Raw genomic sequence first — 23,211 nt, 5'->3', positions numbered from 1 at the left:
GATAAAGCAGATAACTATGTTTATTCGTGAAAATGTGGAGTGCTTAGATTCGTCATTTACAACAACTACAACAATAAAGGTAAATAATTGTACACTGATATTTCATTATCGTAAACTATGATTGATTGATTAATTGTTAGATTGACACAAAAGTTGAGAAACTGAGTTTATAGGTTATGTCATACTATTGACAAATAATGTTGATAGTGTTAAGTAAATTATTAGTTTAAATCACTCTGCAATCAATCGTAATTCAGTCGATTGAGAAGAAACAGCGCGTATTGCTAGTCAAACATTTAAAATAACAAATTATAACCTCTAACCTGTCATAACAGTGCGACCAAACAAACGAACTAAACCGACCAATCACCACGCGCGAAGTTAGAATTTAACTGTGTTTAGCAAGAATTTCAAATTCCAATTTTAGTAAATGTTTTATTCAACTTTACCATTTACAATAACAAATTTTAATTAATTTCAAATTATGTACAATGTTTTAGTAAACAAAATATATTTCTATAGTTAAAATTTGTGCAATTCTTATTTTCATTCAATTTCTTGTTCCTATTGTGCAATTTAATAATATTCATATCAATAAATATTCTACCGAGAAAAAGACGTTGTCACGTAAAATCTTCGCCCGTAAAACCGACTTTACAGGCAACCATAATTTTTTTAAAAACAAGATATACAATGCAATGACAAAGGTACTTTCCCAAGTACCTTAGTTTAAACTGTTAAAATAAATAAAGCAATTAGTCTGATTTATTGGACCATCCATGGCCATTAACACCAGTTTATTACAGCCTGATTACACCACATTGGGGTATGACACAAATTAAATTTTCTGACCGACATATTACTAATGATTAATTACTTTTAAAAAATACAAAAGAAACTCTGGTAACATTATAAGAGACGGCCGTTCACATCACTTCATTTTCATCTAAACAGTTTTTCCAAACAATAAGGTTGCTTTCAAGAGTAAATGTTCTATTTAGTTCAACTCTGGTATGTTGTCATCTTCGATGGTTGATATTGTTAAAAAGCTTAGTAAAAAATAAAGCCAAAATGCATTACTCAACATTCTACAAATATCACTTAAACCTTTATACGTTATCATTGAAAAAAATATTTATTTCAGTTAACAGTTTTTATTTACTATAATTTCATTTTTCTATAAAACTCAGTTAAGTATTTACGTTTGTGTGGGGTATTAAAATTATTGATCTTACTGGATTGTGCAGGAATTAGGAAAACAAGAAGGAACTAAAACTAAAATGAAACAACCAGTTGATTGTTTTGCTACATATTTATTATGATTTTTATAATGACAAAATTAATTGATAACAACTTCCCTATGATCGGGCTAAAAACAATATCTTTTAATCTTGACTGATTTATTCACCCTAACTTTTTGAAAATAAAAAACAAGCTTTATCTAAATTGGCCCTCACTTATAAAATGTTGAACATTATGTCTTCTCAGTCTCTGGTCTGAACCAAAAACATTATTTATAAAATCCATGGATATACATGCCACAGTTTTTATAACATTAATCATCATTTTAAATCATAATGTATTTAACAAACAGCCAAGTTACAAACAATATAAAACATATATTTAAAAATTAATATATAGTTTACTTTACAATGTTACAAAAAAGACAACTTATACATAAAATAGAATTTACAACCAATAAATATTATATTAAAGTAATTTACAAGAGTATAAAATGAGAAGAGGGTGAGAGATGACGATACGATTAGCGCGAGCCTGACTTGGAGTGCGCAATAAGCCACTGCAGGGTAATATCGATGTTGTCTTTCTCTTTACATGATATTGAGTAGCAGCAGATCTCTCTGTCCTGGATCGCACACAGGTTCCTAAACACAGAAGCAAGTTAAGTGTATTTTAACTATAAAGGAATTGAGCCTAAAAAAACTTATTTAAACTGGGAATTAATTTATATAACTCATCCTATGATATCTGAACACAATATAAACTATCCAAAGCAAAATTAAAACAAATAAATATTAGGAATGGTTAATAAATTAGAGTGGAAGTGAATTTAATTGGTCGTATCTGACTCTTTTTGACTGGAGTAACTTTTCAGTTGTACGTAAATTAAATATTTTCTTTATTGGGACAAAAAAAGCAAATTATCACTATGCCACTTACAAAATCTTAGACAGAAAAACTAATCTAAAGAGATGGAATTTAACACTTTTTGACCAAACAAGGTTTGAAACTTGTATTATGTATACTAAGTGTCTTAAAAGTCCCACCCTCCCCTATTAACTTGTTTTTGAATAGAAATGGAATTATTTATATAAGCATTGTTTATATGACCAACTGAGGAGTTTTCAGTCCAGTTACTGTGTCAAAGTGGTCTTAATGTGTTTCACATAATAAGTGGTAAACAATAAGAGATGACATGGCAAAACCAGCTTTGGTATTCCCGGGACTTCCTAATGGGCTTCGGTCAGACAAAACCAAACCTAATAAATGCAATGTTAATCACGGTTGTTGATGTTAATTGATTCTTGTAATAACTTGTTTTATGATTTTGTGTTTTAAGTCCTCAAAATAACTAGCCAGTGAATGTTTTATCTGCCTTACAATAAATTTAAATGTAATTTAAACTGTGGGAGTTTTATAAGAAATGCAAACTTAAATTGGCCACAAAATTTGATAGAGTAACATTAGAGACCTCTTGTTTGCGCCATTATTCTTCTTTTTATAATACCTTTAAAATAAGGTGTCACTTGCTAAGAGTTCCTATTTGAAAATTTTGACTTATTCTTAAAATACCCCATTTGGGGGGGGGGGATTGGAGTAAAAATCTTCATACTTAAAAAAACTCCTCAGTTGGTCATATAAACAACGCCTAAAGTAAATCACTCCATCTCTATTTATAATTTTTTTAATTTATAATAGGGGGGGAATTTTAAGAACCTTGTATAATAATCTATATAATTTATTTATATAACAAAACCTACAATAGAACCAGTTAAAATTTTATTTACATTTTAAATTTTTCAACCATGAATACTGAAATAGTATGTACCTGATATGTCTATTTATGTTTAATAAATTTGTAAGGTTTCATCATATTCTATCATAAATGCTTTCACTAAGAAAGCTACGGCCTTCGATTTAAAAAATTAAGTGTGAAGCCACAGGTAACTGCTAGTTTCATATATAACTATATATATATATATATATATATATCCACATTACTTTATAAGAAATGGCCCTATCATTGAGACGGTTAATTTGGATTGATATAGATAGTGTCTACTCACACAACTCGTATTTAGTATTAATTTGTATAGCAGCAAAAGGAATGTACAGGCTGTGGCCAAGTAATTTTGGCCAGTTTCTATCCAAGCTGTCTATACCCATTTACAGAATACAGAGTAGATCTCAGAAAACACTGGGATTAATTGTGGATCACTACTCATAATAGTTTTACCTCCGCTGAATTTGTAATGATTGATTTAGTATATTCATGTTTAGACTTAATTTACTTACATTCTATCAATCAGTTCTTTCTCATCAAGAGCGTTCGGCAGATCTCGTTTGTTCCCCAGGACCAGTACTGGAATGCCCATAAGTTGTGGTTTGTCAAGAAGATTGTGGAGTTCATTTCTTGACGCTTCAAGTTTCTCATGATCCGCAGCATCGACCATGTATCTTTAACATAAAAAGCTTGATTTCAAAACTTAAGTAAATTACACTTTTTGGAAATGTCTCTACTCCAATATTACTTTTTTTAGTCAATGAAATTATTAATATACGGTATATTATTAATTTGTATTTACAGTAATCTGCAGTCTTGATAATACAAGAACTGAGTTGGGCTGATGTTATCTTGAGCTATTAAATCTTAGACTATGAAAACAAAACAAACAGATATTATAAAATGATGAATTAGTGGAATATTTTACATATATAAATATAAAATATAAAACCCTGCCCCCTTCATCTCTCCTGTACAGACAAATACATTTTATTGGTTTTGATTCAAAACCACTGTTGATTATAAATTGCTCTCTACAGTGAAGCCGAGAGATTTAAAGAATTGATTTGGGTAAGAAATGTTTGGTATGAACCGAAAATCTTTAATACGTAAGTGAAATAACTAATATGAGTTAAGAATTTTTCCTTTTTTTCTTGATTTAATACAAAAAGTTACTAAAATGAATAAAAGAAATAAGTTTTGAAGTTCTAAATTGAATTGTAAAATGTTAAAGATTAACCATTACAAATTTATTGAGCTCATCTGTACACACTGAAATTATAATAATATTACATGAAAATTTAAATTTAATATTACTTTTAGATACAAATGTTTAGTTTTCACTTTCTCATTTCTACAGGAGAACATATGGTATTTCTTATTGTTTTATAGTTTATGTACTTGCTCTATGTGTCATAAATAATTAATTAACGATTAATGAGGTAGACTGATTTGAAGTATCTGTTTTAGAATCACTCGAGTAAAATAGTGTGTTTATGTAAATATAAATCTGTAGGTGAGTAGAGGTCAGATTTAGTCCAGTTTTGACATGCAGGTGTGTTAAACGAAATTATTAAATACATAGTGTATTTGAATAACGTTTTGATTCAGAAAATTATTTTTGAATAAAAATAAATATTCTAAGAAAAATAAAAAAGGAATATTTAAAAACTAATTTTCCTAACACATATTTTTTAAACATCTATTTTAAGGTGAAAAATATTTATGATAAACACTTTTTGCAAATGTAATGTTTATATTATGGCCCCTTGTTTTACTTAAAACTTCCAACATCACGAAAAACATGAATGCATAATGGCAAAGTACTCAGATTTTAAGGTATTTTTTATCCAAAATTCTGTTATTTGCTTAGTTAAAATATACTCCCAAACTTCTTTTCATAATTTTTAACAACATTCTCAGCTCCACCTTTGATTGTATTACTTACACAACAGTTAAATCATTCATACAGATGAGATATGCTGAGGGATGGGAGATTATTTCAATTGGTTCTGAGATCGAACACTAAGGCTGTGCCATGTACTTCTTATTGTTACCACTCAAATATTTACTGCCTGAGCCTCTCACTCCAAGGAGAGCATCTGAATTCTCACTTTTTATGTGCCTCAATTTATAGTATTGGATGAGTTATCTCTTGTGTAACTTTTTAAGAAAAATCAATCAGAATTTATATTCATTTACAGATTGATTTACTGAAGCTGCTGATACTACAGCTAAAGAAATAACACTTATAACTACGGAAACAGCAAACCTTGTAAACTGAACAAGTGAATAGAAGATAATGGGTCACTGCCAACCTACTCCCAGGCCTGTTTATTTTGTTAGTACGCTAGAGGAGAGCTCTTACTACTATCTCATAATTTATGTACTAAAAGGTCAGTATAGGATGAAAGCTGAAGAAAAACACACACATGCACACAACACACCATATCTAAAGTTAAACATACAGGATATTTATTTGAAATAAAATAATAAATTGCAATAATTGTGTAACTCATTGTCATGACATATGGCATATAATTTTATCAAAAGTAATTTAAAGTATATTTTCAATTAGAAACAAATTTTGGTTTGGTTGAATATTTGAAAGGACATCTATATTGCTATAAAGAATAGTGGGTTGCTATAAAGAATAGTGAAAAACACTAAAAAGAATCAATTTTGAATTTTATAAGGAAATATTGAATGAGATGAATAAATACGGCTGAAAATTTATTGACAAAGGCTGGTATTTTCAAGAAAAAAAAAAATAAACGTTTTTGATGTGTAAAAGTAGTCATTCTATTGATTATTCTCAATACTAGTGCACTGTCCAAGTTTAACAGCCCTGCTATTACTTAATATTTCTTATATGAACAATGTGAGTATGTACATGTACCAAATGTATGACACAAAGATCAAGCAAACAGTACTTGTGTAGAGTTACCAGCGAGTCATGTCTGTACCCTCCTACACTATCAGATGACTCACACTCAACACACATATAGGAACAAATAGGCCATGTGTGCAGCTCTGATAACACTGAGATAATCAAACAGCCATTACCACATTGTTGTTTCAGTTCCTAATATTTCTTTGTCTCTAAAATACATACTTAGAGTCAATCCAATCCATAACTTCATGTCCAGCTCTTTCAACAATAATTCCAATAAGGAACACCAAAACCCAATATGAAATCAATGAAGCCATGAAACTAAAACTCAAGAATATATATTTCTTGTATTATCATGTACTTTTTGAAATAAAGTTACATAAACAATAATTTTATTTATTACAAATTTTTATCAGTAGCCTGTGAGTATGAGTAGAAAATATTTAGTTCAAGATTGATTTCCAAGATGACTGCATTACCCTGGGATCGGTAGTGTTATCTTAAGGAACACAACAGGTAGTGTGTATAGGCGCTCCCTAACATTAGGTAAGTGTGCTTATACAGACTTGTTACAGGCAGTTTCAGTCAATTCTTATAACAATTAAAGTATTTATATAAATGTTAACAAATATTACACCCACTTTATATATATAATATGTAAATACATGTATTTCTATCTGGATTACATTGTGATATGATAGGAAACTATTTAAAATTTTTAGAATTTTTTTATTGTATGGTACATATGATGAGAGTAAAGAAAGTAATCCAAGCATTACAATGCTAAGAGAAAGTATAATTTGATTTTTTTTTTAATAAAATTCATGTGAGTCAAATACAAGTTCAATAAAAATTGCTCAAACAAATAGTCAATGGCCAAATCTTTTCCAACATCATCCTCTTCATTTGATGTTTGGACTTCTTGGGAAACAAACTCACTGTGTAGATTTTATTTACAGATTTTAAATTTTGCATGAAACTTCATTTCCTAAGAATGAAGTTTCATTACACTTCTACGATGGTGCATGTCAACCAAGGAATTTAGATGAACTTCATTGATGCCTATCACTCAGTAAGCTGGTAAGAACTTTATTTTTTGTTTGTGGAGGGATGTAAAAATTTCTTTTCTGCATGATTGTCATGATCACTTGATAATAATTCATGCTGAGGGATAGAGGTTTTATTCCTGGAGCTCTCACTATGTGGAAAGCCTCTTCATCACTGGTGACTTCCGCCAAAATATGAATAAAACAAACTATATCAAGTTGATTAATGAGAAGTTACTACCAAACTTTAAGCCAGAAACCGTTTTTATCATAGATAATGCTAAACTGCATGTTAAAACCTCAACTATATAAAGTAATTAAACTACTAAGAGACAGTATAAAGGTACGTTATGAATGTACTTTTAGGAAATAAAGGCCACAATTTGTTACACTTGTCCCCTTATTACCAAGATTTGAACCCTATCAAACTTATTTGAAAGATGTGAAAGGTTTTGTGGCAAGATATAACATTATATTCAATTAAAAATAAAGTAATACAGGTTCTGTGAGCAGAAGTTCAATGAAATAGGACCTGAAGGATAAACTGAAACATGTGGAAGTAGTCGAGAAGCACTACAAACAACTGGAGCTGAACATCAACTACTTCATTGAACCATTTGTTATAGATTTAAATGACAATTCTTCCTTCAGACCTTGACAGTGACAGCAAATTAATATCTAGTAGGTAATGATAAATTTGACTTATACTTATATGTTTAATAAAATATATATTTCCATATAATACTGTGTTAGTTTAAAATGTAATATTAAAAAATGGACCAACAATAGACCAGACTTACAATTTCTAATTATACTTTGCAGTAAAGATATTTAAAAAAATATTAATATTATTAATTTAAACATACCATTAAAACTTCCACTGTTGACAATGTCATTTGACGTCAGGCATGGAATTCTACAGACTGTCGACAACATCTTTTGACAGTGTTGACTTTTACAGTGATAAAAATGCATTTAAACAAATTTCGACTTCAGCATTAATAATCAGTTGCTATTTCCATGTTTTTATTTCTTACTCTATAGATTATGATCTACAAAATGTTGAGAGTCATCTAGAATATCGGAAAAAAGTGGTTTGTTTACAAACTTGTAGTCGCGTTGACCGTTTGTTGTTGTTCTGCTAATTTGTCGTCTGCATTGTTATTGTTTTGCTTGCTACTACTTTAATTTACAAAGATTATTTTGTGAGTAAATAATATGGATCATTACAGTATTGAAGACAATCAAACGCTAGAAGAGTTTACTCAGATTTTCAAGTAACAGTGAAAGTTTTGATTTATTCCAATATGACACAGATAGTGATCCTGATTTTACTACCGATGGACTTGTTGACATTGTTTTTTAACTAAAATAAATATATAAATTTTTATTTTTTTGTTTTATAAATAATTGGCTTGTTACTAAATTTGACAATTTATTGTTTATTTTCAGCTTCTGATGAAGGTTTAGATGATGGAAGTGGGTTAGGCCTCCACACTAACAAGTTTTTTTATTAATTTTAAACATAAGTGAATTTCAATTGAAAATATGTGTAGCTATAGTGACAGTAATGACAACACTGAATACATAAAATAATAGTGAGAAATATATTGTATGTTATAGACTAGTACATGGTGATGTTATTTCGTAAACTTTTTATTTTTTACAAAAAACAGTATGTTTTTAAGTTTAAAAATAAAACTTTCTGTTTGAAAATATTTATGCATGAGCATTGTTGTACAAAGGGAAAGAACTCAGCTTAAAAAAATTTAAGTCCCATGGTTTTCTTATAACTGATTAAAAAATTATATTTGTTTTAAAATCATTAAAATGGGCGGCAGTGTGTAAAGAAAGTTCTAAAAATTAGGAGGCAGCAGTGAAAGTGTTAACAATAAAACTATACTAATGGCTTCTGAGTTATTTATAACTAAACAAATTTGTGTGATTATTTTATTAGGAAATGTTTAGTTTTCCTACATTGGTATTATAACTTTTTTTAAATTAAAACAAACCACTATGATTCATTTACAAACAAAATATTTTAAAGTCTTTTTGTTTCTACCACAAAATTATTAGTTGGGTGGATTGATGTGTCAACTTCATATTCGTCATCAAAGAGGTTTGAAGACAGACCGATGTTTTTACACGTTTGGCATGCAGTTGTTGGTTGCGAAAACCTGGACATTGTTAACTATCAAAATTATTTACTAATGTTATTTCCCTAAACATTCCGTTCACAAATTATGGCACACAGAATTTAATTTCAATCTAGGATGGTACAAAATTAATAATTTCAATCACAATAAAACTATATAAACTGTCTGACTTTGATAAAAATTGACACTTAATTCTAGTTTTAGAATATTAACAACAACCTTTTTATTCCTAATACTTTTAACTTCAGATGTTAAAAAACCTTATAAATCTGTTTTATTTGGAAAAACTCATTAGAAGTCCAATACATAATAAATAAATAAATGTAAAATATAGCTCATGGTAATATGCAAGAAAAAATCATAATCCGAGTAGATTTGTTATTGTCATTATACACACATAGACTTCAGACTGATAAATATAGCAATGTTTGTTTATGTCTAAGTCATCACAGTGATACTTCCAAAGCTCAAAATTTTTAAATCACAAAGAAAACTCGTTCAACAATTTACTATTTCCACACAAAATTTATGTTACCAATAAATTACATACAGGCCTGATAAGATGTTTGCATATGGAGTAAAGTATTTATAACTGAATGTACAGTATAGTCTAATACTCACACTATGGCATTAACACCACGGCAATATCTCTCCCACATGGATCTAAACCTGGGTTGTCCTCCAATGTCCCAGACTTTAATCGTAACATTTCCTTTTGTGACCCTTCTCATATTAAAACCTACTGTTGGAATCATGTCTTGGCTGAATTGTCCAGACTGAAACATTAAACACTTCATTAGACCATTTTATAAAAGGATAGTATTATAAATTAAGTTAGAGACATTTCTTGGCATAAATAAAATATAAAACATTATAAAATAAATATAATATATTTCAAAGTGAATAGCCAATATTGTGATTATAAAAAATACAAATATATAAAAACATTTATACTCTTAAACAAATTTAACCAACTATAAACTTTTAGTAAGCCTACATTCATTCATTCATTCATTATTTAGTTCAATTGGATTCAATATACATTACATTAAACAGTCTCAAATAAATATAAAAAATATGTATGTATAAACCTATATAAATAAAAACTTGTATGTAGACATGCATGTTTACATGAGCTACACATTCTATATAAAATATGTTATTTTTTTACTATGCAAAAGTCTATATTACTCATTTGTTATAAATATAAATTTTAAATAAATTAAATATACTTTGTAATTTAGTACATGCACATGACTCATATGTAACCTATAGTATTTTATAAAGTATATTTGTAAAGCAGATGGTTTTCTGTAATTCATAACGCTACAGCTAAACTAAAAAAGGAAATAAAAGATTAAAATGCCAATTATTTGTAGAAAAACAGAAACCACACATAGTAACATTACTAGTTACAAGTTTGAATATTATTAGAGTTTACATTACAAATAAGACAAGTCATTAGGTTGTTAAAACAATAGGTATACCTATTTTAACAAAGCAGTTTGAGTAGACCTAGTCTTCCGAAGAATTTCTTATCACTAGACGATGTATTTGTACAGGTTTCAAAACTACATTGTTTATGTGTTGTCCTTTATACAAACATTTATCTTATTTATTAAACTTTTGGCATTTCAAGTCGTTTTTTATATATATATATATAAAATGTGAATACGTGTATATCTCCATTTCCGAATCTATCCAACAATACAATCAACACAAAAATATACTTTACAAAGACAAGTAGGCATATAGCATATACATGAAAGATTTGGAGACACGATAAACCCAATCCAAGACAGTTAAATCTTTAAAGAGGTATATTTTAGTCATCAGAAATAATATAAATTAGTAACAAATGAGAAGGTGAGTTTGGTAGTGCATCATTGTATCGAAATCAGTGAAATTATGAAATGTGGATGACACTATCTTGTGATCCTTGATGCTAGAGTCCAGTGGGGTTTATGAAACTCTAAATTGCTTCTTTATGAGATTTCATGTTTCTCCAGCCTAAGCTTTCTGCCTTTCCTGTTTCAAATGTTTTTATATCATGTTAACCTCAATTTTAAGAAAGTATAAGTTATTTTTGTTCTATTTCCAATAACACAAATGCTTGCTCAGCAAGTGATAGATCTGTGTTCGAGTCCCAGCAGAGCAGCCTTTTTATGAATTGACCTTTATTGAAATTAAATTAGATTATTGCTGTACGTACAAATTTCATAAACAACAAAAAAAAGAAACAAATTGAGAAAATATTTAAATAATTTATATTTTAAGAAAGCTATTATCCACAATGCTGATCCAATTTAATTTACCCTGAAACTTGGTAACAATGGATAATTGGATAGATGATGTGTCCTAGGGTACAGCTCTTGCAGCTCTGACAGTCTTACTGTCAGTTCCACTCATTGAAGTTGATATGGCTGCTTTGGAGAATTGTGGTTCCTCTGAGCAGACCTGACTTGCGGTACAAACTTGCAAAAAGTTCTGTGCTTTGAAAAAACCAAATTCCCTTTTAAGTTATCACGCACTATGAGAAGGCAATAGAATAGAATATATTTATTGTCTTTAAGCCTTGTGAGCAATGGACATTGTCAATAATAAACATATGGCATTATAATGAGATAAGAAAAAAAACAAACAGAGATTGTCCTACTGAGCTACCAACAACATCAACATGATCCATTACAAAGTCAGAACATATTATTTAACATTCAGATACGAAGCATACAAGAGCTACAATAAAAGTTATATTAAATAACAAATAACAAGGATGTTTAAAACATAACAATAAAAACAGCAGATGTTGAGTGATTAGGGAGTAAAAAATAACAAATAAATAGTTAACAATAGTTATAAAACTATATAAAATAAATAACAAGATAAAATTTAGATTAAAAAACATTATTAATTAGGCCTATTTAAAACTTACAGTCTACATAATTACAGTTCAGGTACTCATTGATTGAATAGAAAGGATTTATTACCAGCCAGTTGAAAACAACACGTTTTAAACTGTTTCAGCTCTACTGTATTTGCCTTGTGGTCAAGTTTATTAAACAAAGTAATGGACATATATTCAAAATTCTTTTGGGTTTTACTTAACCTACAGTAATTTGTGTCTATTAAATTCCTGTTCCTTGTATTATAAGAGTGCACATGACCTCTGAGAACATAATCATTTAACTTTGTCTTTACATAAACTAAACTTGTGTATATATACAGATTTATTACAGTAAGAATCGATTCTTGAATAAATAAAGGTCTACAGTTAGTATTTCTTTCTGAGTTTGTTAAAATTCTTATTGCTTTCTTTTGTATTATAAGAACTCTATCAATACCAATTCCATTTCCCCAAAAGAGTAAGCCATATAAAAGTATGCTATTGAAAAAAGCAAAATAGGAATTTTTTAAGTATTCTTTAGGTACAAAATTCTTTAGTTGTCTCAGCAAAAATACCACTCTAGATAATCTAGCACAAACTTGATTAATGTGATCTGACCAAGTAAGTTTACAGTCTAAAACAATTCCCAACAGTTTTACACTTGGCAAATAATTGTACTGGTTAGGTTGTAAAGTAAATAAAATATGCTGTGTTTTACTTTCATTTAGAGCCAGTTCGTTAGACTGAAACCAAGTTTTAGCCTCAAGACATGCCTCATCTACAAAACTACTCAAGTTATTAATGTTACTATCAGAGCTAAACAATGTAGAGTCATCAGCATAAAGGATAACATTGGCCTTAACATTACAGGGAAGATCATTAATGCTTATTAAAAATAACAAAGGCCCAAGAACCGATCTCTGTGGCACGCCAAACTCAACTGAGCGATAAGCAGAAAGACTACCACCAACACAAACTCTCTGCCCTCGCTCAGTCAGGTAAGATTTTAAAAGAGCCAATTCAGAATTTTGTATGCCATAATATGATAATTTAGAGAGCAGGATTTCTCTCGGGACACAGTCAAAAGCCCTGGTGAGGTCGAAAAGGGTTGCCATAGTGGCAGATTTGGCCTCAAAGCCATCAACAATCGACCCCACCAAAGCTCCAACCGCATCCAGAGTACTTCTTCCTGCTCGAAAACCGAATTGGGAATTTTGAAAAAGATTGAAAGTTTCAAAGTACTTACTCAGTTGTTCATTCATGGTGGATTCCAGAATTTTTGAAAAAATGGGTACCACAGAGATCGGTCTATAGGAACCTGGTAAATCTTTGGAACCCTTCTTATAGATAGGCACAGTTTTTGAAATTTTTAAAGATTTTGGGAAAACTCCTATTAACAAGCACTGATTTATACACCAAGTGAGTGGCAATATGAGAGAGAAACAAATTTTCTTTAAAAGAACACTTGATAATCCATATATATCTTTACTATTAGAAGATTTCATCTTATTTACTATTTTAGAGATCTCCTCACAGGACACTGGGTTCCACTTAAAGCTGTTGGTAGTACGGGGAGCACGACCAAGTAGGTCCTCAGCAGATGAATTACTAGAAGTGATGTTCCGTCTTACTTCTTTCACGGTGTCAACAAAGAAATCAGAGAATGCCTCAGGTGAAATGTCGGGGGTAGATGAAGTAGTAGGGCCTCTGACAGTAGCAATAATGGACCATGCAGCCTTGCAGGGATTTGACGCAGAGTTGATTAAAGTCTCATTGGCTTTAAGCTTCGCCTTCTTCAGTTCACTTTTATACATGTTTCTTACACTGATGTAGGCTCTTCGTGCAAGATCAGTTTTGGTATGACAATAAATTGTATAAACAGCCATAACTACTAGTAAACAGCATATTTCTGAGTGTTAATTTGCCTGATACTTGGCCATTTGTGTTAAGTATATACCACTCTTAAGTAACTCTAATTACTACCTGAGTGTTGATAACAATATGCCACTTCTACAGACCATATCAGGACTTTACAGTCTTTATTAATGTGGACTACATCTTCTGTACATATATTCTAGTTATATGATTATACTACTTGAGCACAAGACTAGGTGTGAAAGCTGTACATTGCTTGACAAATTTACATAACCCAGTGAAAAGTGAAAGAGTACCAACTAGGATCCCTCAGAGAAATATCCAACATTGTAATAAGATTTGTTTTAATAGTAAGGTATACATTAACATTACAAATGCTACTCTCATGTTTGCATTGTGTTAAAATCTCCTCGAGTGCTAGTATTGAACTATGTGAAACTGCTTCAGGCTGTAATGAAGTTTTGGCTAGTCTTCCAGGGCTTGGTTATGAGCCCTTTCTTTATTTTACATATTTAAATTTACATTGCAATCTTCCTCTTTTTCCTGTTCTTAATGTGGATGACATCACTTTCCTCTCCTCTGGCACAGATTCCCCATTCCATTGTGTTGTATTGACTACTGCTTGCTAAACATTGATTCTCTAGTAATAATTTATTAATTTTGTAGTAATGACTGAATTTATATTTATTATTCTTCATAACTATGCTATTGAAAACGTGTCTAGGAATTTTAAGCTGCTTGGTCTTACAGGCAATTCCAAACTCACCTAGGAACCCCAAGTTGATTCCCTTTACCTAAAACTCTCGCATATAATCTATCTTTATAGAAAATTGAAATGCTGTGTCAGCCTCCACACTTTAACCTTAACTTATTATTGTCTGTTCCATTGTCTTTTAAGTTACAGCATTCGGCTTTGGAGTTACTCCAGAGCAGCTATTAAGTTATTTAAGTAGCAGAAAAAAGCAATTAGAGTTTATTTATTTATTTGACGGAAAACCCTTTTTACAAACATATTCAAACGTGATAGATAAGAACAATATAATTGATAACAAACATCACATGCTCTAAAAACAAGATAATTAAAGTAAAATATCACAACTACATATATAACAATTTGAAACAAAGGCAGTATATGGCCAACCAAACCAAAAAGTTAAACCAAACAAAAATACATGTAGCCTATATAATATAAATATACAAAATATAAAATACAAAAAATTTATATTAAAAAAAACACAGAGTGTAAAATAAATTATAGAATAACAAGAAATAACTATATGACACGAATGACAACTAAGAAATAAAAATTATAAGGATATAACTACTAACTATAAGATGGATAATACTAATAACATATTAATTAGATAACATACAATAGAATATATCATCAATACATAACAAAAATAAATAGTTCTTAACTAGTAGTAATAAATAAGGACAACAAGAACAAAAAACCTCAAAAACTCTAAAATCATGACATTTGGCTAGGATCAGGGCACTCTCCTCATGGCAGCCAACAGACTCTTCCTTATAGTTGAAACAGCAGTGTGGAAGAAATCAAAAGAAGGTGGAAGCAAGTTAGCCTGGCAAGAGTTATAGAAGGACTTGGAATAGACAGTCATGTAACTTGTACTGTAAACAGAACTGTTCTGACAATGTATAGTGCCATATTTTAGTTATTTATACATTTTTAGGGATATACAGATAGACCATAAATGTTGAGTCATGTAAAACTAGCTTTGTAAGATTTCAGATTCACTCTGTAACTTCTGTGAATCATTCTACATACCTTAACCTATGTAGGAGACAATTTAGAAACATTCAATGGTTAAAGTTCATCGACATTCAAATACTCAAAAAAGGGTGTAGCTTTTATTCAGGACACTTCCGTCGATTAGTAAAACTGCAGATCAGGGTTTAAGCTGAGATGAAAATTCTCGTAGCAATCATGCTACAAGCTCTTCAGACTTTTTAGCAAAAATGGGTCTTCTTAGCACTTATTAATAGCACTGGTATTCCATAAAGATTACAATAATATTTATTGAAAAACAGTCTGCAGTTCTATAATACTTTAGCTTCCAGAACCAATATTTACATAAATAAATATATTGTTCATTGAAGGAGGAGTTCTTCTTATTGTAAAAACTATTTTCTATTATTTGATAAAAGAAAACTCACAATTATCCAATAATTTTATTTTTTCACACAAGGCCTTTCGACATGGCTGATGATGGCATCTTTGGTGTTGAAAGGCCTCGCATGAAAAAATAAAATGATTGGATGATTGTGAGTTTTCTTTCATCAAATCATAGAAAATATATTGTTGTTAAAATATTTAAAACCTCAAAAATTAAACGATTTTTTGTTACGAGGTTTTATTAAAAGCAGTATAGTTAGAAAATAAAATTGTTTATTTATTGTAAAAATATATTCAAAATCGAAGTCTTTTCCCAGTTTAAAATACTAAATAATATTAAGTGGTATGGTAATTTTGTATAAAACTAGTGACTTTTAACATCAGTTCATCTTTAAAAAACTCATTAGGCTCTACAAGCATCATTCAATCTGTAGCCTTCTTTGTTTTGTAAACACCAATGTTTAATTCTCATTGAAATGGACCTTTCTATTAGTGCCTTTAACAGACATCATTAACAAATTGCTTAGATAGGTCACAAACCATCTTGTCAACATGATTGGTGTGTTGTAAGTTGAGTTATTTCATAATGACTATCATATTGTACTTAACTTTTTAGAAAATACTGGAAGTGCTATTTAGGAAGTTCTGAAAAGTTGTAGCAATAACCGTCAGCTTTTGGCACACTATACTTTGTCTTGTGTCAAATGCCATGTGATATAGATGCATTTGTTTTCCTGTCCATAGTTGTTTGTTTTATTTTATATTTCATATTATAATAGACAGTAGGTTTTGTTTGCTCACATTTATAGACAAGAGATGGCCCCTACCTGGTACCTAGTACCTTAACAATCCTGAAAATCCTAACACTCTGAAAGCAAGCACAAAGGTCCTTGTGGTAAAAATAGAGCATTATGTTTTTCAAACAAGTTTTCATGAATGTTTAGCCCTAAGAACTTATGAGAGTTAACTACTTTACAGTTCATCTGAATTAAATTAGTACCAGCATTTATCCTAGCCTTAAAATGTACAGTATTATATTAGTTTTTTTCTTGTTCAAAACAAGGCCATTATTTTTAAGCTCTTCTATTGTGTTATTAAATTAAAATCTCAGTTTTGCTAAAGAATTTTCTGTCATGAGAACGTTAGTGTCATCTGTGAATAAGGGTGAAGCCCCTCTCAATGAAATGACTAAAAACATTTCCACCATTTTTGTTTGATGTATCTCTCCTTTAAAAATACTGGAAGTACTATTTCAGAAGTTGTAGCAATAACAGTCAGCTTTTGACAAGCTATTATGGAGAATCAAGTTTCGTATATCTGGTATTTTGGTAAGATATATATATATATATATATATATATATATATATATATATATATATATTTCTTGTGTTCGTGTGTATGTGATTGAACTCCTCCTAAACGACTGGACCAATTTTGATGAAATTTTGTGTGTTTTCAATGGAATTCGAGAATGTTTTATATTTACAATTTGGTCCACTGGAAAATGTTTTACTAATTAATTTATAATTTCTAAGTAGTTGTTGATTTTAGAATGTTTTACCTTCGATCCGGCAGACTGCGCTGAGACACATAATACAAAATGAACTGATACTTAACAGCTGTTAATACTTTTAGCTGAAGTTCATCAAAAAGGCAGAAACATTTGTTTACATTTGTTTAGAAAATTATTATTGTAAAGTGCTTGATTAGTAGTGTAATACAGATTGCATAGACGAAATTATTACCTAATTTTAAATTTAGATTGCACCAATGATCAATAAACTATCTAATGCAATGAAAATACTATTGAACGCTGTTATAAAAACCACCTCATTGTACAAAGCCGTGAAAGTTTGTACATAAGGTAATCGAATTTGGTTAGATCGAAGGTAAATGAAAAGAGTCAAAAGAAGACGCTTTATGACCGATATTCGTTTTCATTGATATATTTTCTTGATTGGAGCACAAGGCAAACTCCACAATAATATTGGAAATATCTTAGACAGAAAATTAATTTTAACCAACCGAATTTGATTCTTTATAACCAAATTAGTTTATCGACATTTATTTATATAAAGTAATTGTACTGAATAACTTATCAACACCTAGCAAAATCCACGAAAAACAGATGCAGGAAATATGGTTCATACCTTCATAATGCGCCCAAGAGGCTCACGAAGGAACGACTATCAATTATCTCAGGAGTGTTTAACACGTTCGCTACCACCATGTTAAGAAAAGTCGTATACCTACAGACCAGCCGGCTCAAATATGAGCCGCACGGTTTCTTCCCGTGCACCGGCGTCCCAAATATGCGCCGCTCGGGGCACCTCAAATAGACTGACGTCCCATATTTGCGCCGCTGTTTGCATGCCACTATTATTGCCATGAAAAATCACTGGTCTATTTTAGAGGCTTGATATTTTTGTATTGGTCTATGGGGATGTCTGGCTCACATGTGGGACGCTTGGTCTCTGGATATCTTAAAAATTACGTCCTATCATGCCAACTTGTTATAACCAGTGGCACAATAATTAGACTATGAATATGTGAGCACTTAATATAATGTAGCGTGGAACATTCTGAATATAAGTGTAAATTTAATAACTTATTTAATAAATGTTCACTTATTTTGTTAAATAGTTATGACATATGGGTTAACAGTCATGTATTATGTCTTGTAGAGTAAAAAGAACCCCATTTATGTTTTTGTACCTTGAAATAAAATAAACTTTATTTCTACTCTATTTTCTTATATTCTACTTTTTTAATTTCTAAAATTAAAATTCTTGTAGGCCTATAGCCTAATAAGATATGTATGATAATACATTCAATGAACTTGTATTTATGACTTTGTTCTTTGAGCTTTTGTAGCATGAATTAAAATACTATCATAATAAGATATGCATGTTTGATTGAAACTTACCCTAAAACCTACAGTAATTGAGCAAATAAATAGTGGCTCATATATGGGACGCTTGGTCTACGTTAAGATTTTGATGCTATAGACCGAGCGTCCCACATATGCGCCACCGTAAAAATTACGCAAATTAGCAATATATCAAATAAGAACAGTACAGACGTACATTTTAGGTTATTTTGTTGAATTATAGCTCAATTCAACAATATTTTATCCTTGGTCTATGGTTAGTCTCACACCAATCATTCTCGGTCTGTGTAGAACAACCACATTTTGTAACGTTGGTCTGTTACGGTGACCCGGGCGGCGCAAATATGCGCCGCCTGGTAGCGAACGTGTTAAGAATGTGACAGTAAAAGAATACGTGAATATAGTGTACTGTTTCAACAGGAAATTGCATGTGAAGCCGCGGGAAACTGCTAGTATATATATATATATATATATATATATATATTTATAATTTATATTTATTTATATTTATTTTTTAATTTATTGTTGAAAGTTAAATTTTAATGTAGCAACACAAACTATCTGGAAAATGTGCCACCTGGGAGCAAAAATGTTAAATTACATGTTAGTCCCAGTACTTCATTATGAAATACTTATATTTGACTCTCTTGCAGTGGAGGGCAGCTCACAATATAAAGTACGAGCTAAAAGTTTTAGGTAATTAATGTTCTGACATCATATACCAACAACACACATAAGGCTCTAAGAGATTAACATTATGTAACAGACATCCTAGTGAAGTGTAATATATTACTTCTTGTGGCTGAGGTAATTCTCTTACTTAAGTGTAATCATCTTTTAAATTAAGCTAGTGGTGAAGATCAGCTGTTAAGTTAATTGTTTTAATTCTTTTTTTATGATGGGTGTTTATGGGATATATTAGTATTTGTTGTATTGTTATTATTTTGTTAGCAAGCTAATATATACATTGCTATATATTCTATACATCTATAGGCTACAGTATAATAAGCAGCCACCTACACAATCGATTATTATTATCGATTTTAAATTTTTATACTATCAAATATGACATTTTACCTATAGAAGACATTCATAAATAATCATTACCAACAGTTTACTTTATTTAGACTATTGACGTCTTACCAGCAGTTGTTGTTTCATTTGTGTAGGAGAAGACTAGTAACTTAAAACGACAAAAACAATGGCAATGAATATGCAGATATAGGCTCAAAATGTTTTTATAAACACTGAGTAATGCTCTAAAATGGTTACAAGATAATGAGTGACCTTGCTCCTTTAAATCAGAATTGTCCAGCTTTTTATTGACGAGATGACAACTACAATCAAAAGTGGAAAATCAAATAGTGTTTCGCTGCAAGAAAAGAAAGATTAAACACGACGTATCTAAAAACGATCTTGAGAAGGCTTGTTTTTAACATTCTAATTTGGTATTATGAATATAATGAAAAATCGTGTACTATTTTAGTTGAAATCAATCAAACTATTACTTCTTTATTAATAAATGTACTTTTGACGGCATCAGTACCTGCAGAAATACCATTTCAGATTGGCTAAAGTAATCGTAAGTACTAGGCTGTCCAAATGTCATTTAAATAAAGTTTTGTTATTTTATGTAATCTGAAACAAATACATTTATTTTACATATACAAGTATAGCTTCACTATAATACGATTTTAAAAGCCTAAAACTTAATTCTGTTTGACATTATCACTCAAAATTAGTTCAAAGTAAAATTGTGTTTGAAAATTCAAAATTAAAGTCATGTATGTAAAATTGTACGTGTCTTCTTTGGGTACTTTGGGATTATACCGACCACACCAGTATGAAGAACATAAAAATATAAATTTATAGAAACAAACATGATAGAACGAAAAAACAACTGTTTAATTACAAACTTACAAGCATTTCTAGGTATTGTGATCGGTATTGTTGTCGCTGTTACCTTATCTTTCTCGAGAACCCCGATTACGGCAGGCCGCGCGGCATCACATGATTTGCACGGTACATAATTGCCTTTCCATTTACAATTCAATTTATATTTCTGATCAGCCCCTCTAGAATTTGATATTTTACTGATAGGTACTATCTCGAGGGATGTTTTTCTTTCGTCGACATCAGCGCGGGGCAGCACCTGATGGCCGGAGGCACTCGCATATTGGGTGGCGGAGTGCGATCAAGAATAAAAACAAGTTTTTCAATAAAGAGTTTAATTTTAGTTTGGTAATGTTTGTTTTTGTTGAATTTTTGTGTTTGGAGAAGTGTAGAGGTAAAACACAGCGACATACCAGCTGAACGGGCGGCGAGACTCTGCAATCACGTTATCTACTAGACCGCTCGACTTTGACCTCTGTCTGAGGATGGGGAGAGGTTTGCGATAAGACAATTCCTGTTTTATATTGACGAAATATTGTTCTTCGCTAATCTAGTAATCAGTAGAAGCAAAATGTGAAATAACGATTCATGTCTGGGTGTGGTCGGTATAATCCCAAAGTACCCTTCTTTGTTTCACAAGCAGTCACGTTTATACTTGAAAATACATAAAGTAAATAAATGTTATGTTTTGTTGTAATTATATATTATAATTTGTAAATTATATTACTGTAATATTTATACAATTATTTCTAAGATTTAAAACCAGCAAAACCATATTATTCTTTGAAATATCTATTACATTATTTTTTCCGACATTTTGCTTAAGTTTTTTGGATGGTCATGAATATCAATGATTCAAATCATTCGATAATCATAATCTGATTGTGTTGGTGGCCGTTTATTATACTGCAGCCTATCTATAAATTTATGTATAACTGAAATTTAAGTAAACGAGATTTAAGCCCCTACCAGTCTATTAATGGGGTATCCAATTTTCCCCAGAAAGTTATAGGAGTATTATATAAAATTTAATATATATATATTGGATACCATCAATGGTACCAGGAAATGTTTCAGGTTATAACCCGGAGACTCAGGTTCAAATCCTTGTTTGGGTGAGGCATTTTCACACACAAAGAGATAAAAATATGAGCCACGCCTGTGAGATATAACCTAAAATTAAAAGACGTTAAAATGTGTTGTGCAATACATGGTTTGCGACCACCAAAAACTTATTTCTGGAAATGAAAAGAATACCATTAACTTGTTAAAAGTGGTTTAATATTGTTTTAGGTAATGCTGTTAAGGAAAACATTAACCGAAACAAACAGAAAAAAATGGTTCTCATCCTGCAGAATATTTTGAGAAAAATCACTCCTTCTTAAATTCAATTTCTTTTAGTGTAGACATCGTACTTAGTTTATTAAACCTAAACACAAAACTTAATAAATCAGAATCTAACTAGACTAAATTACATGTACACATATGTCAATATGCAATCATGCTTACACTAAAATACTGTTTTAGTATAAAAATACCCTATACCAACAAACACAATTTTTTTTTAATTGGAATATAATGGCTCAAGACAATAGAAATGAAGACTAGATATATAATATGAATTAAGGTTTAGTCTAGCTAGGAGACTTTGGTGAACCATGACAAAGATAACATTTTTATGCTAAATTTTATTTGGTAACAAGAAACATCTGTTAGAAACCAGCTACAAATTTACATCATGTCCATTAAAGTGAATTGAATAATTACATAATAAAGTTAATCAATAAATACAATTTCATCAAATGTATAGATACTGATAATATACTCACAGCAATCACATTAACAAAGGTGGTTTTGCCAGAACACTGTAAACCCACTAACGTCAATTCCATTTCTTCTTTCCAGAATAAACTTTTAAACCAGTCTAAGATACGATTTATTAAAGCTAACATTGTTAGATTTTTATTAGTGGTTAAGTATTATCAAAACCTTATTCTACTCCGACTATTGATTAAAAATAATCAACTCTCAAAATTTCTGGTAAACCGAATGACACAAACAAAAAGGCTAGACAGCTGATGACATCTTTGATCTGTCATAATGAAAGCCAATGCAGCCAACAAAACTCAACAAACTTTTAGAATGTTTACAGTCATACTAGCCTACGTTGTAATTTCTTACGTTTTATTATTTTATCATTTGAAGGCTACAGGTAGACTATTAATAAATCATTACCGTGACAAATGTACCAAAAACTCGAATGTGAAGAAAAGTGAATAAATATAGTAATGCAGCATTAATGTAGAGAATATTTAGATTAATATAACTAAATTATAATTTTGTTAATGTAGATCTAGAAAAATGATAATTGTATGAATTTGAGCACAAACACTATGAATATAATTATTGAAA

General features: G+C 30.3%; 1 protein-coding gene across 1 annotated transcript; it reads right to left on the bottom strand.

Moving 5' to 3' along the window:
- Window positions 1-1,293: 1,293 nt before the first annotated feature.
- LOC124365583 (ADP-ribosylation factor-like protein 8B-A) lies at window positions 1,294-22,887 on the bottom strand. The gene is made up of 4 exons (XM_046821579.1): window positions 22,629-22,887; window positions 9,742-9,896; window positions 3,538-3,699; window positions 1,294-1,886 (listed from the first exon to the last, which is right to left on the bottom strand). The coding sequence occupies exons 1-4, from the start codon at window positions 22,749-22,751 to the stop codon at window positions 1,766-1,768; spliced, it is 561 nt and encodes a 186-aa protein (XP_046677535.1). The 5' UTR covers window positions 22,752-22,887; the 3' UTR covers window positions 1,294-1,765.
- Between the last annotated feature and the right edge of the window lie 324 nt (window positions 22,888-23,211).

This window comes from Homalodisca vitripennis, chromosome 1 (genome assembly GCF_021130785.1).
Source record: "Homalodisca vitripennis isolate AUS2020 chromosome 1, UT_GWSS_2.1, whole genome shotgun sequence".
NCBI classification, from domain to species: Eukaryota; Metazoa; Arthropoda; class Insecta; order Hemiptera; family Cicadellidae; genus Homalodisca; species Homalodisca vitripennis.
Note: the sequence above shows the minus strand (reverse complement) of the source record. Positions and strands in the feature narration are given on the sequence as shown.